Below are 15,854 nucleotides of genomic sequence, written 5' to 3'. Positions count from 1 at the left end.
TCTGTGATCTAATATAATCTAATATAATCAAAGTAATAAAGAATCACAAAATGATTATTTGAAAAGCTTCCCGAAGTAGTCTTACATGCAATTGCAACTTGGAGTTATAAAATATCTTTGTATGTACCTAGATGTATAATTTTTATCTAGTTATGAAAGTGACAAGTCATAATAATTAGACAGATGAATAGTCTATTAATAAATTAGATGACTTGTTAGAAAGATACGAAGAAAAATGAAAGTTATATTATGGTTATATCTATTTGATCATTACAACAATATAATGAAGTTGTCATGTACTTTTTAAATTATACACTTCATTAAATTGATGATAGTGATTCTTGAAGAAATATAAAGTTTGATAAACATAATAGTGACTCCTGAAGAGTGTATATGTTTTAGAGAATAATATAATTATTTTATTCGTGTATATAAAAATAAAACTTGTAATGATTACTTATATGTTGTAGTGATTTTACATTACTTTATGAAAATTTCATTGAAATACAAATTATAGTGAACCTGAAGTTCATGAATTGAGTTATTTTGACATGATTAATCATATGCAATAAATTATCAAAGAATTTGACTAAATTTTATTGAAGAACCAAAAGATTCTTCTCATTGTTAATTTATAAGTCTCAAAAGAAGAATGTGCATATATTTGCACATAAAAAAATGAAAGTATATTTTCATATTTTTAATTTTTTAAAAAATATATATATGTAGTATTTCATTTAGTTTATATTTTATACTTGTTTATAAGATAAATTTATATTTTTATTGATAATTATTTAGCTAATATAATTCATTTTAATATATATGATTTTATGTATTTATCTAGAAAATAAATATATTAAATTATTTTTGAAGAAAAATATTTAATTATATTTCTTTAACAATCTCGAGCCATTGTTAATTTTTTATTGCATAGTTTCTTATTGATGTGTTAAGATCATATGATCATGGATTTACAAAATTTATGAATTTATGTATTTCTAATTATACACGTATGAATCATTCTAAGAAATGAATTAAGTTCATAACTATTGAACTTGAACTTGAAGTTTATTGAACCTGAATTTCAATGTCATATAGTATATATGAGTTTAAACAAATATTGATTCATTGTGATATATTGAAATCCCTTCACGTGTATTAATATTATTAGATATCACAATTTTTAAAAATTCTCTCGATCAAGGGGAGAGAAGTAGTTGGGATCGATGATAATTTTTAAAAGAGGATCCTTGTACAAAGTATATAAGAACGATATAGTTCAAAATGATATATACCAACAACAAATCAATATTTCAAGGTTGAGTTAGAATGAGTTGATGAAAACGCCTAAAGCATAAATTAAAAATGTAGAAATTATGAATAAATGTTCATTTGATCTGTCCTGAAGTTGTTAAATTAGAGGTACTCATAGAGATACCTTAATGTTATAAAGTATTGATGATTTAAAAATGATAACCGTGATGGAAACGTTTCTTTAGAAGAGACTCACAAGAGAAGTTAGACATAACACATTTGATCATAATTGAATCCCTGAAGTGGTTCTATATAGGTACCTATAAATGATAAACATATTTGAAAAATATGTAATTTAAAGAGATCTTTATAAGTTATGTCAATATGGGAGGAAATTATGATATACTGAAATTTTTTGTCAAAAATAGATGTTGAATGTGTGCATATGCAATAAACTAACATGAGATAGCAAGGATTATGGTATTAGATTTGTCGAGAATTATCGACATACATTTTGTTTTTGGCCAAAATATTATGACGCAGTTCAGACAAGTTTACTCGCATAAAGTGAAGTAAGACATGTAGAGTGTGCAAATAAATATTTCTAATGAGAAATTTGCATATATGTATTTGTACATAATGAATTGTTGTACAAAGTTTGCATAGACATGAGATTGATTGAAATAAGGCTTAAATATTAAGAAAATATAATCATAATTTGATTATAGCCTGTAATATGTTTTATGAAGATTTATAAGCGTCACATAAATGTTGCAACAAAAGATTATTTATTTAGAGCTCCTAATATAGTAAGAATTTGAAATAAGTCTTATTTAAAAATTCTAGAAGAATTTAATACATGTCTTAAGTGATATAAATTTAAATACGCGCACACTATATGACAAAGATCTTTGTATGAAATAAATATATGTAAGTAAATTGTTGTTTGGAAAATACGTATGGTTGTCTATGCAATATAAATTCGTTAATTGTACGTTGTGATAGACTCTTGAAGAGTTTTTGATTATATTATAAATGATTGAAGAACAAACTTTTATTTCTTTTGTATATTGAAAAATATTAAATGTATAAAGTTTGTTCATCAGTAGAGAAGTCCTGAAGTACTTCATATGCATCAAGAATTATAGATATATGATCATTTGATATGGAAATTAAGATCATAAAACAAGATGAAACAAATAGCCTTGGAGTACCATCATTCTCACAAATGAAAATTTATATTATCATTAATGTGTTATGTTCATATTTACTTAAAATTTTAAACTTTGGTACGAACAAAGTTACATACACACATGAATGATACAATTAGTTGGATAAATATTGATGTTCCAGAAACCCCTCATCCATAATTTAGAAGTTCACACATTCTTTGGAAGAGTTATAGAAAATATATGATCATAGATAATATACGTGATATTTTAAAAGTGATAACAATAATCTTATGAGATATATTATCACCAAAAATAATTGTGGATCATATGTGCATGAGGGGGAGACATATTCATGTTGCACTCTTTTTCCCTCAGCTCAGGTTTTGTCCCATTGGGTTTTTTTTGGCAAGGTTTTTAAAGAGGCAACTTGCAAATAGTTATGAATATGAAACATATATTGCACTCTTTTTTCCTTAGCTTAAGTTTTGTCCCACTGAGTTTTCCTGACAAGGTTTTTAACGAGGTAACTTTAAATCATGTTAACATACTTGCACTTTATGAAGCAAGTACAAAATGTGTGGGAGTGAGATCATTGACATAATATATTCGGGAAACATAAGGATTACACTCAATAAAGAAGTATCAACACAAGCATTTTTCTATGAAGATAACACGAAATGCATTGCTCAACTAAAGATATAATGAAGAAGATAGAGCTAAAGGTATTTTCACCAAATTCTTATTAACTCATGATCTTAAGGAGAATGACTATATTGATGTTCAACAAATTCAATCAAGTGTCAATCTTGTAAACTTATTCACAAAGTCATTACCAACATCATCATTTGAGAAGGTAGCTCACAAGATTAGAATTCGTCGATTAGAAGATCTTCACGAATGCCTAAATGAGGGAGAGTTAGTTTACACTACACTCCTTTTCTTTTGACCAAGTTTTTAGCAAGGTTTTTAATGAGACAGTTTTTTATGGACATCCAAGAGAGAGTGTTACGAAATATTATTTATGGATGTCCAAATCACCAAATTAATTATCACCATTAATGGTTGGTTGTATTTTCCTTTATTATATTAATTTAATTTCTCATTCTCTTAGTCATATATTTTTTTTTTGTATAAATAGGGGTTCACTTTATTGGAATAAACAATTAAGAAATTCTCATTCAGTTTCTCTTTCTCTCTTCATCATCTTCTTCTTTTCTTCTTATCTACTTTATATTATTCTATATTATTTTATAACAGGCTACACATTATTATTATTATTATTATTATTATTATTATTATTCAAATTTAACAATTTTTATACATAGTTTTATGAGAATAAATTTTTTTAGGGGAATTACTAGTTATACGGAAGTTTAACATTTTTTAGAGTAATTTGTGGCTAAATTCATTGAACTACGGAGTTTGGTACGATCAACCTCTCTTATTGAATTTTTTTGGGTAGAACTCCCCAAACTACAGAATTGTTTTGATTTCCACTTTTTTGTTAGTTTTTGGCTGTTAAATGCCAAATAGACCTGTCACATTGTACACGTGGCATGATTTTATTAGTCCACAGAAGAGGAGCTGAGAGAGAGAAAAATAGAAATTAGGGTTTTAGAAGAAGAAAAATATATATTTTTTAAGAATATTCTTTTATGATTTTTTAATATTTGAATAAATAAAATGATGTGGATTAATGAAATCATGCCATGTGTACAATGTGTAGGTCTATTTGATATTTTACAGCCAAAAACTAACGGAAAGGTGGAGAGCAAAACAATTCTGTGGTTTAGGGAGTTCTGCTCCCAAAACTTAAGTAAAGGGAGTTGATCATGCCAAACTCTGTTAGTTCAGAGAATTTAGCTGTAAATAACTTTTTTTTACTGTTTTACGATACATTATTTTCATTTCTAATTTTATAAAATATATTTTACATAAATAATATTGTATTACCTTCTCAAATTTCGTAGAACAATTTTGATGAATTATGCCTCTACTGCTACTATGTTGTTGGACGTACGAGTGTTGCAGCTATGGACATAGCACCAAAATTAAATTTTTAAATAATTAAAACAAAAACAAAGAACACAATCATCTTGGAATACTTACCTTCTTTAAACACTTCAACTAAAATGCAATGAAATTTGAAAATTACAGAGATGAGATTAGTGATTTGGATTTTACGGGAGGAATTCACCCTTTACAAATGAAAGCTCACATTGTTGCTAATGATTGAGGTCACTAGATTTTGATTGCTTGAAGATGGAGCTCATCGATTTTGTATTACCACTAAAGATGGAGGTTGTCGAATTTTAATTGCCGATAAAGATGGAGGTTGTTGGACTATAGTTGCAAGAAATTTGTAGAAGATCAGATTAAAAAAAATGTAATCTTAACTCTTAAGTTTTTTTAACAAGCAAAAGCTAACATAAGAAGTTAATAGTAATAATTGAAGTTCAAAAGAAATGATTAAAAAATGAAAATATCCCATCTAAGTAGGTCCTTGTGGTTCCTCTTTGAAAAACAAATAAGCTAATTAGTGGTACAAATCAACGATTTATCCTTGATCTTGACGGTAGAAATATCAGAGGTGATACCACTAGAGAAAGCCCCCAAACGAAGAAGACGACAATGCCATAAGATGAATTGAAGGTCGACAAACTACAACAACGCGAGACTGGATGAAGTTGGAGCTGAGTGATTGAATATAACTCTTGAATAAAGAGTTATTTCTTACATTTTTAAGCTTATTAATTTAGAAAAATAGAGTTGTTCGTGAATAATTTAATTAAGTTTAATTATTAAATTATTACTTAATAATTTAAATCTATTCTATATAAAATGTGACTATATAATAGAATTCTTGATTTATGAGAAATTATTGAGTGACTTTTTTTTTTAAATAAAAAAAATAACAAATTATTAGATGTTGGCACGTAAAGGGTGAGCATCGATGTAGTTAGTTAAACCTAAATATAATTAATCCACCTAAAGTGTTGCAATTAATAATAAATTTGTTCATATTGTTTATTTTTTTTATTAAAAATTATTTTCAAATTTTGATATTTAGAATTAGTTAAATTTTAATATTATTTTAAATTAAATTTGAATGTTTTGATAGTTTAACCAGATGAGCATTTTCATTAATTGCGAAGATAAATTTAGGACAAATAATAATTTTTTTAATTACTATTACAAAGTATAATAATAATTTTTGTTTTTATTTAAATCACTATTATGCTTTCAAATTTTAATGATTATCACTACATTGAATATTATTAATTTTAAAATTATAATACGTGACTTGGCACGTAACATCTATCTAGTATAGAGTATAAATATCAAAAAAATTCTTATTTAAATTTATGAAGTTGTGATCTTGTACTGGCACGAGAGAATTAAGATCCACACAATGAATTAAATAGCCAGCAACATATTAAAGTATAAAATCTTTAATCAACAGTTGCTAGTACGATTTACTAAGTGTTAAACTAAGATATGTTTCCAAGAAGGGGTGAATTAAAAATTTAAACTAATTTCGGAAACTTAAAAACCCTAAAGACAATTTATGCAAATATTCAAGTTTAATGCAATACCAAAGATAATCACATGTATAAACAAATAGCAAACTTGAAATGTAAGAAGATTAGGGGTAGAATTTGCAAACTCTCAATTTTTACAAGGTTTGGTGGAACAAAGTCACCTACGTCCTTGGTCTTCAAAGCTATAGGCCTAGTTTTAAGTTTAATTAATGAGCCAATTTAACCAGCTTGGCTAACCCTTAAAACTTTCACAATAGTTTTCTTCCAAGGATTATTAACCTCATCATATTGTTGAAGAGCCAATATCACCAACCGACTTGTTTTTCCATTTGTGCCAACTTCACCTCAACCAATAGTTTTTCAAATGACTATCAACCTCTCCGTATTTTTGAATGCCAATTTCACTCTCGGATATTTATAGTGGCATCTCATTCTATTCAAGTTGTTTACAAAGCCGGTGTCAACCTCACCTACAACTGAGTTATTTAAATACCGATGTCAATCTCACCTCAACATAATGGAAATATAATTTTGAAATACAAAGTAAATTCTCTCTAATAAGATGAAATACAATTTGAAATCTCAGAGAGAATTGTTAGCACATTATAGAAAATAAGAACAAGTTTGGCTCAAAGTGTGTGGTTGGTGTGTTTATGTTAAAATGATAAAATTTTAACTTAAAACACTTAGAATGATATGATGATATGAATAGAAGCTCAGCCACCCACAATTTTGTGTAAAAAGTAGTATTTATAGGCATGGAATGAAAAACTATCTATTTATAATTGCTATGCACGAAAACCTATGCATTCCTGCTGAAAATCGGTAGACCATTTTGGAATTGGTTTCCTATAATCAGGACAGTAGCGAAGCCCTTTTTTTTGGTCTTAAAACGCGCATGACTCTTAACTCGTTTATATTTTTTCAAAAATTCCAATTGGGTTCTCTTAGTTAAATGATAATTAATCTTAAAATCCAATTTAGAAACATTAAATTATTTAATTATTTTTTATATAAAATGGTTATTAAATTATTAATAAATAAATAATAATAATAAAAATTATCGTAGTTTACTGTATCCCACTATTAGTAGTGAGACACTGTAGACTCTTGTGATATTTAGTGTTTGGTTGGAACTAGTGCTGTAAGTTTGTGCGTGCCGTACTGGCCCGACTCGTTTTTATTCGTGCTTTTTAAAAAATAGGATGTGTCGTGTCTTCCCATAAAAAAATATGGGCCGTGTCGTGTCGTGCCAATATTTTAAAGGGTAGGCCCGACACGCCCTATAGGTTCAATATTTTCGTGACGTGCTTTGCTCGTGCCGACTCGTATTTCTTAAACAGGTCAGTCTGTTTTCATATTTAGACTTAAATTCGTGCTTTACTTTTTCATATATTTTTTTTACAATTACTAAAATAAATGTATATTTCAAAATTCTAGTTCTATTTATATAACTTTTAAACAATATTTTACAGATAATCATATAAAAAATTATCAACATCATTAGAATTTAAATATTTACTTATAAACACTCAATATTTTTATATCACATTTATAAATAAATATAATATTTAAGTTTTTTTTATTATTTTACCTTATTTATAATTTATAATCAATAAATTCATATTTTAATATTATTAATAAATTATAAGTTTTTTAATATGTTGTGCCGTACTTTTTAAGCTTATTGTGTGTCGTGCTTTTCGGGCTAGTCTATTCATATATACGTGTCGTGGCTTTCGTGCTTCTCGCGTTGTGTCGTACTTGAAGACATATTTTTTTTATGCCATGTCATGCTTATTTGTAGCATCGTGTCGTGTCGTGTCCAAGCTCGTATTTTTTTGGTATCTAATCGTGCTCTTGCCTTTTGGATTCGTATCTGTTTTTTATGAGAAAATTGCATTGTATACCCACCGCACTTTATTTATTTTAATTTTTTTCTCCATTTTTATATTCTTTAAGATATACACACTTTTATATATAATGTGCATATTAGATTCCTTAAATTAATGTAAAGTATATGCTAGACTTAAATATATAATGAATGTATATTAGACAACCCACTCATTTTATGAAATATATTTTAATAAAATATAATATAAAAATATTTTTGATTAATAAATATAAAAAAAGTACTATTTGTTATCGTGTCTAAGGACTCAACTTATATTCACCGCACTAGATAAAATAATATTGTGTCAATAACTCCACCATATTTAGCATTTTACAATCCCATTGGAGAAGCCGCGAGGAATCACGTATGTGAAAATTTATTTTTAAAAATTTGATTGGTTGTAGTGTAATTTTGTGTTTTTAAATTTTAAAAAGTTGGATTTGTGATTGGTTGAGAATCTCAAAATAAAAAAGTAAAAGAGTATTTGAAGAGCTTTTAAATTCAATGATTTGAAAACATAGAAAACATAAAATTGTTGTTTTCATTTTTTAGCTTAAAACTCAAAATCATATTTAAATTTAATTTTTGAAAACACCACACCAATTTTAAGTTTTCAAAAACATAAAATTATTTTCAAATCCCAAACAAATCAAACTATCAAAATTGAAGCATTATTATTTAAAAATAAGAAATAAAAAATAAAAAAAAATCACTTTGTGTGTTGGAAGTGTTGGTTCGAGTCCAGATTATATATCATTGTAATATATAAACGCTTACATAAAAAAAATAAAAAATAAAAAATAATAATGAAAAAAAATTGAAGCATTATTATATCAGAAATCAGGCTTATTACAGAAGCACCCGTCAAAACCAATAGCAACAAACATGGTTGCTTTGCCGACCCAAAACTGTTTCTCATTGCCCAACTCTCTTTCTTCTTACGCTCCTTTGACGCCTCTTCACTTCAGCAACATCAGGATCTCCAATCGCCGCCATGTCAAATTGCATTCTCTGGCGGTGGTCATTTCCTGTCACTCCGACACCGAGGCTTCGTCTCCTCAGGTTTTGTCTCGACTCGCTGCCTCTGCAGTTCTCTTTATTGGCATTGGCTTTGCTTTTGGGGCCCGTGCCTGCTCTACTTCTTCAGTTCAATTTCCCTCACTTCCTCCTTTGGAGTCTTCGGCACTGCGAGAAGAAGAATCAGCTCAAGGTATTTTCTTATATGTATAAGAGTTTGGGTTGTAATTGTATGCTTTTGTGCACAAAATGTAAGATATATACACACACACACACATCTCTCTCTCTCTCTCTCTCTCTCTCTCTCTCTCTCTATATAGATACTGGGTGCCGTCTTCTTTTTTAGGGCTTGGTTGATATAACTGTAACTGTATATCTTGTGACGCAAAGCAGATAATCAAGAGCTGAAAATAGTTGATAGTGTGGAAAATTTAGATGATAAAAAGTTGGAAGAAGCATTCAAAACTTGGAAATCCAAAACGTATGCTTTGACTGTACCTTTGAAAATTTCTGCTCTACGTGGCTCTGTACCTCCTTCATGGATTAAGGTCAGTAGCAACTCTCCTTTTCTTCAATTTGAACATATGTAAAATGCCTCTTTCTCTTCAGTTTGAATAAATCTCTGTTGCAAGTAGTTCCTAACTTGAGTACCTCAAAACAGTTGGTTTTTGTTTATCTTTTCAGTTTACTATTTTGTGCTTACATCTACTCTGCTGCTAGCCATGTTTCTGAGTACATTAATAGTTAATATAGTTTGTCATTTTAATTTCTTTTTGACATGAAGGAGTTTATGCAAGCCCAAGGAAAGAGATTAAAATTTCAATTGAAGTATCACGGAAATCTTGAGGGCATCTTTTCTAATCTAGCAACAGTCTTTGACAATGGTAATGTTGGGTCGTCATCTGTTGTGGCAGCTGATATGGTTAGTGTTGGTGACTCATGGCTCAGTTATGCTATTAAGAAGTCTCTACTTGAGCCCCTAGAAGGGGTAGAAGATCAAGACTGGTTTAAAGGGCTAAGCACCCAATGGAAAGTAAGAAAAGAATCTCGTCTCCTCTTCTTTTCTGAGTAGCATATTCATCTAAATTATTATTGAAATTTTGAGTTACATCATGCATGCTCCAGATAAGTATGCATCCATACATACATATATATATATATGTATATATAATATTTGTATATTATGTGTAAGTCTTATTTCTAGTTGATCTAGTCTATGTCATGCTTATCCTTTTGTCTTGTTATAGATTTTAAAAAAAAGTGGGATAAAAGACAGTCAACATTAAGATATGCAAATAAGACAGAGTTGGAATGTTATTCAACTTTGACACGTATGTCTTTTTTTAGTTGTCCAAGTTTAAAAGCAAGCTTGCTCTTCAATATTATTGGTATAACTTCACATGAGATTATTATCATTATTATTGTCATTATTGTTATCCACAATAAGCTTTTTGCTAAAAGAATCTCAGGTATATCTACGCAGGAACCATGATGGGTGTATTGATCCTGATGGTAAAATATGGGCTGCTCCGTATCGGTGGGGTTGCATGGTGATAGCCTACAAGAAGAGTAAATTTCAAAAGCAGAATCTGGCTCCAATAGAGGTAACTTCATTCACTACTCATTCGATGGTATTTGCATCGTTCTAACAGAAAATATTATGTATATATTTATCTCTTTTTATGCGTACTGCAGTTGTAATTATGTAGATTACTTTTGCTCAAGAGAATCAAGACCACATCCTCTATTATGACAGCATTGTTAGAAACTCCTTTAACCATTGAGAATTTGAGAACTAAACTATCAAGTGAATCATTTGAACCAAGTAGCAAGCATAGAATCCTAACCATGGACTTGTATGCCATGTTTGCTGCTGTACACTAAAACAATCTCTTGAGCCAACTTTCTTCCTTCTCACAGTAAATAGGGCTTCAGTTTCTCCACAACAGAAGCTACTGGTTTACTTAACAAGGAGTTCTGAAGATTCCCAAAAAAAGTTGGATAGGAAGGGCCAAATAAATCACTGTAATTTCTTTCCTCATGAATCTCCAGCATGGAGCCCAAAAACTAATGTGAATAGGACAACGGTAACCAAATTAAGTAACCCAACCAGCCTCACATACTCTCATTTGAGCTTTTAATCTCATCAAGTTAATCTTCAAACCTGAAATAGCTGATGATAATCAAACTCTGCAACATGTTTAAAATCTTATCTTGGCCTTTGCATACATAGTATATTCTATATCACATTCTTGAAAGACTAGCTCTAACTTAGATGTGCATGTGTCTGCATTATCATTGTCCTCAATTAGCTTCAATATCAAACTCCTGTTTTACCTTGTCCATCAATCCTCACAAAATCCCATCCTTAGTCACAGGAAACTTACAGAGGCATTCCATTCACTGTATGTAAATGGGTTGTTGAAGTGAGACAGCCCCTAATCCAACTTATCCTTTTTTCAAGAAGACCGCAATCTAAAACATACAGTTAGGGTCCATGATCAGTTAATTGTTGCCATATTTAATCTCAGAATGCGCAATTGATAAGAAGCTTGAGGTCATATTTTGATTGTTCATGATATATGTAGACCATACTTTATCCTCCAACTGATATGCCCCATTAAAAGAAAGTCTCCAGGAAGTTTATTCTCCTTGTATATTTGACGATTACAGAAATGGAAGATTTTACTGCATTCATGTTCTTCCAGTATCATTGTTTTCAATGAAGAGGGCGCAAGAGAATTAGTTTTTCTTTTAAAAATTTTCAAATTCAAAGTTTATTCTACTGGCTCAGGAAGGTGATGGCAACATATATCGATGTAAAAAATTGAACAACACTTTTACTAATCAAGTAAATATTACGAAGTCTGTTACTCTGACATGGCATTACTGCTACTGCAGGACTGGGCAGATTTATGGCGGCCTGAACTTCAAGGAAGGATAGCAATGGTTAATTCTCCAAGAGAGGTTGTTGGTGCAGTTCTGAAGTATATGGGAGCTTCATATAACATAAACAACATCAATTTGGATGTTGATGGTGGCACAGATGCTGTCCAGCAAAATCTAGCATTTCTTGCAAATCAGGTATAGATGACATTTAAGCCATAAAAGTTGTGCTATATTGATAATGTAGACAATACAACAGGGGTTACCATATCTTAATATGTAACTCTTTAGATCAGTAAAAATTGATTATGAAAAAGAAAGAAAATGGAAGACAGCCAAGTAAACAGATCACTTGCTCAAGGCCTCTTGGGGCTTAAATGCAGCCACTTAACATATGGGAGACTAATATATTCACAACATGGGCCACTAAATTTTGTGCACCTTTTGTTTTATTTTCAATTATGTTTCGCCTAATTTAATACATTAAACTATTTATAAGTACTAACCTATAGGTGTACTTTTCCAAAGAGGAAAAACACAATAGAATGGGAGGTCTTGATGTAATATGTAGTTGTGTTACCTTCCTGGATTTTGTGAAAAGCTGTTGTCTATGTGTGACTTTATTTTATTAATATTATAAGAAAATATTCTGATATCATGTGAAAAAGATAGATATGGCAAAGAGGAGAAGTTTGAAATTCTTCTCTATTTTTCGTATATCTTCTTGTACGTTTTATGTAAAAGATAAATGCAAACCCACAGATCAGTGCTATAAATGTGATCCTATAAACTTAGCGCAATACATAAACGTGAAATACATACAAATAAGAATTAACTAAAATATATACCCAAATTTATCTTATTATAGATATAAATCTGATATATTTACAGCTGTAAACTAATATTTCCACGTTGTTCGTACAATTTGTTTGAGTAGACTCAGGCATGTCAGCTCCATCTGTAAGTTCTTAAGTTTAATACAGTTATGATTCACTATGCTCATTCAAATTTTAAACATATATTTGAAAAGTGATGTATCTATTGGTGACAATATTTTACACACTTCTGGGTATCCAACTAGTATAAGGCTCCAAAATGGTGCTTAAGTGAACTCAATTCTGTTTTTACTTTGTATTGTTTCATCTCCATTGGCTATATGCAGGTTCGGTTATTCGATAATACACACTACCTAAAAGCATTTGGAGTTGGAGATGTTTGGGTGGCTGTTGGGTGGAGCAGTGATGTCATTCCATTTGCAAAGCGGATGTCTAATGTTGCAGTAGTTGTTCCCAAGTCTGGATCTAGTCTCTGGGCAGATCTTTGGGTATGCCTTGTTTCAAATTTTTACACTAAATTTCCTTTCTTTTTACTACAACTTCAAATGAAATAGCGTTATTTAATTTTACGTTTAAGCAGTAACAGAAAATATATATTTTTTTCTTAGTTACCATTCATATTGCCCCCGACATATGACGTATGCATTATTATGTCCTTAAATTTTTCAACGCGTTGAAATAGTCCTTGAACTATTCATGTTTTGTCACATATGACAAACAAAATGATGATTTGGCTACTTAAACTATTATCACATCATTAATTTAAAATGTTATAATTTATTTTTTACTTAATTTTTTTTAAATCATTAATTGATTTTTAGTTTAATGATTAATTAAAAATACACATTTTTTTAATTTTAAATTACACGTGTAGTGTGTGATGTGGCAATGGTATAAACATTTACGCCATCATTAGGTACAAAACCTGATAGAAAGGATTAATTTACAGCACTTTGAATAATTAGGGGACAATTTATAACGGGTTGAAAAATGTAAGGGCACAATAATGCATATTTGAGGGGCAAACTAAATAGCCTTATTTAATCATGATAACTGTCATATATGGAGGTTTTGCTTAGAGTTTGGGAGAGCAGAAACTCTAGTTGGGAGAGATCGAAATCTCTTGAAAGTTTGGAACTTTATTTGTAATTTCAGATTTTTATAAACAATAAGAGAAGTACTTTTAGATTTTGATTGAAGATTCATCTTCTTTTGAGAGATTTGATGTGGAAATTCCTAACAGTCATTATTAAATTCTCTAATTGAAGAGCTGAATGGCTACCCAATATTCGCTCTGTCCCAAGTCTCTTTTACATTATTTTTAATCTCAAACGGTCCTTCATTCCTTTTCACCCATATTGCTCACCACACTTCCGCCATCCCTGTTCTCCAAAAAATGCTTTTTTGCATCTAAATACCTTAAACTAAAAGCTCCTCGCAACACTTTGGCATGCACCAATGGATCTGAAATTCATTCAGACACCAATCCCAAATCCTTGTGGTAGTCATAAGATGATATTGATATTGAATCAATGTGTGTAGCAATTGCTATAGTTTCCCAGTCCCCAAATATTGTATGGTTAGGCGAGAATTCTAGTTGGAAAGAAAAAAAGAAGAAATTTGTCTAATATTATGCTTTTGAAAGACTATTAGAGCTTTCTGCAAGTCATGTATTTCTATTACCCTTAACAGAGAGAGATTAGTGTGTGTTCCTATTAAGGAACCAGAGTAAATCTCAGCCAACTTTCTGAATACAAATTAATAACTTAAACCATTTTATTATGAAATTTATATTTTCACTGATTTGTGACATTATGTATTATTTTTTTCAAGGCCATCCCTGCTGCATCTAGGCTCGAAACAAATCGAATTGGGGGAAGGATTCGAGGGCCATCTCCTCTCATACATCAGTGGATAGAATTTTGCTTGCAAGCTAGCAGAGCGATTCCATTTAAGCAAGAAGTAATCCCCGGCGCATCTCCATCAGCGCTCGAAAGTACTTGTCTTGAAGTGCCTAAAGAGCTTAAAAATGGTAAGCCAAAACTTGACACCAACCTTATTGCCGGAGTACCACCGCCTAATATCTTGGCCAGATGTGAGTTTTTGGAACCGTTAAGTGAGTCTTCTTTGGCAGAGTACCAACGGTTGATTACTAACATTAAGAAATCTGACCATGGCCTGATCAAGAAAATGAGTCTACGTTTTTTGTCACTTATTTAAACATGTCAGATGAAGCTGAATTTGAAGACAAGATAACCATTATCTTAATTTTTATCATGGGGTTAATTGTATTATGGCCTAATTAAATTTGTCTAAGAAGCAAAATATTCATTATTGTCGTCATCTATAGTCGCAATCAAAGAACACCAGATAAATATAAACAGTTCAGTTGCCTTCTAATAAATTTGTATAGCTTGCAATCATTCTTTTGGTGGAAATGATCTTTTTTAAAAGAATAATTAACATTTTTGCTTTTTGAACTATAGGGCTTGTTAATAATATTTTTGAGTGAAGTAGATAGTAGTTGATAAATAGATGCAAGTTAACTATTTTTTTTTCTTTTTTGTTAATGAATAATAAATGAAAAGACTTTCTTTTTTTATAAACTTTTACAGTAATGTAGGTTTTTTTATTATATTTTATTTAATTTATGGTAAAATGAGTGAAGTGAATACTAGTTGATATAGTTGATAAAAGGATGTAAATTAACTGATTTGTACTTTTTTTTTTTTTTTATGTTAATGAATGATAAAAGACAAGATTTTTTTTTCTTTTTTTATAATAATTCATATTTTTATTTTTAATTATTAAAGTGAAAAAATAAAATAAAATGTACTTAATTTGTATTCATTTATCAACTACTATTTATAACTCCACTTATTTGATGATAAAATTAAATAAAAAGTAATGAAAGGGTTCTATTGTTGTAAAAGTTATATTTTAAAGGGTATTATTAACAAGTCGTATACCACATGGGCACAACTTGTAGTATAAAAAGTTGTGAGACAAAAATTCTAATTATTTTTAATCATATTTCAAATTTAGTATATGCTTTAACCAACAGAGTCAATGTTTCAATTTAAATTTTAAATTCAAAATCAAATTGATGATCATCGTTATTATCATTGAGAAAGATTCTGAGACAGTGGTCAAGATTTTGTAAGGAGACGATTCTGTTTGGACCATTGATAATTATATACTGAATTGTAATACTTTTTAGGTATTTTTTGAGTTGTAATTTTGTCTTTATCCT

General features: G+C 29.7%; 1 protein-coding gene across 1 annotated transcript; it reads left to right on the top strand.

Annotated features, from left to right (window-relative positions):
- The first annotated feature begins 8,700 nt into the window (after positions 1-8,700).
- On the top strand, positions 8,701-15,024 carry LOC115724635 (uncharacterized). Its single transcript, XM_061115494.1, has 7 exons — positions 8,701-9,072; positions 9,273-9,427; positions 9,664-9,912; positions 10,349-10,483; positions 11,781-11,963; positions 12,928-13,089; positions 14,435-15,024. The coding sequence occupies exons 1-7, from the start codon at positions 8,748-8,750 to the stop codon at positions 14,819-14,821; spliced, it is 1,596 nt and encodes a 531-aa protein (XP_060971477.1). The 5' UTR covers positions 8,701-8,747; the 3' UTR covers positions 14,822-15,024.
- The last annotated feature ends 830 nt before the right edge of the window (positions 15,025-15,854 follow it).

The sequence above is a fragment of the Cannabis sativa genome, chromosome 5 (genome assembly GCF_029168945.1).
Source record: "Cannabis sativa cultivar Pink pepper isolate KNU-18-1 chromosome 5, ASM2916894v1, whole genome shotgun sequence".
NCBI lineage: Eukaryota > Viridiplantae > Streptophyta > Magnoliopsida > Rosales > Cannabaceae > Cannabis > Cannabis sativa.
The sequence above is the reverse complement of the archived record's forward strand: the minus strand, read 5'-3'. Positions and strand labels throughout refer to the sequence as shown.

Coding starts and splice junctions, on each gene's coding strand:
- LOC115724635 (XM_061115494.1), top strand. CDS start 8,748: ATGGTTGCTTTGCCGACCCAAAACTGTTTCTCATTGCCCAACTCTCTT. Junction 9,913..10,348: donor GGCTAAGCACCCAATGGAAA/GTAAGAAAAGAA, acceptor AAAGAATCTCAG/GTATATCTACGCAGGAACCA. Junction 13,090..14,434: donor GTCTCTGGGCAGATCTTTGG/GTATGCCTTGTT, acceptor ATTTTTTTCAAG/GCCATCCCTGCTGCATCTAG.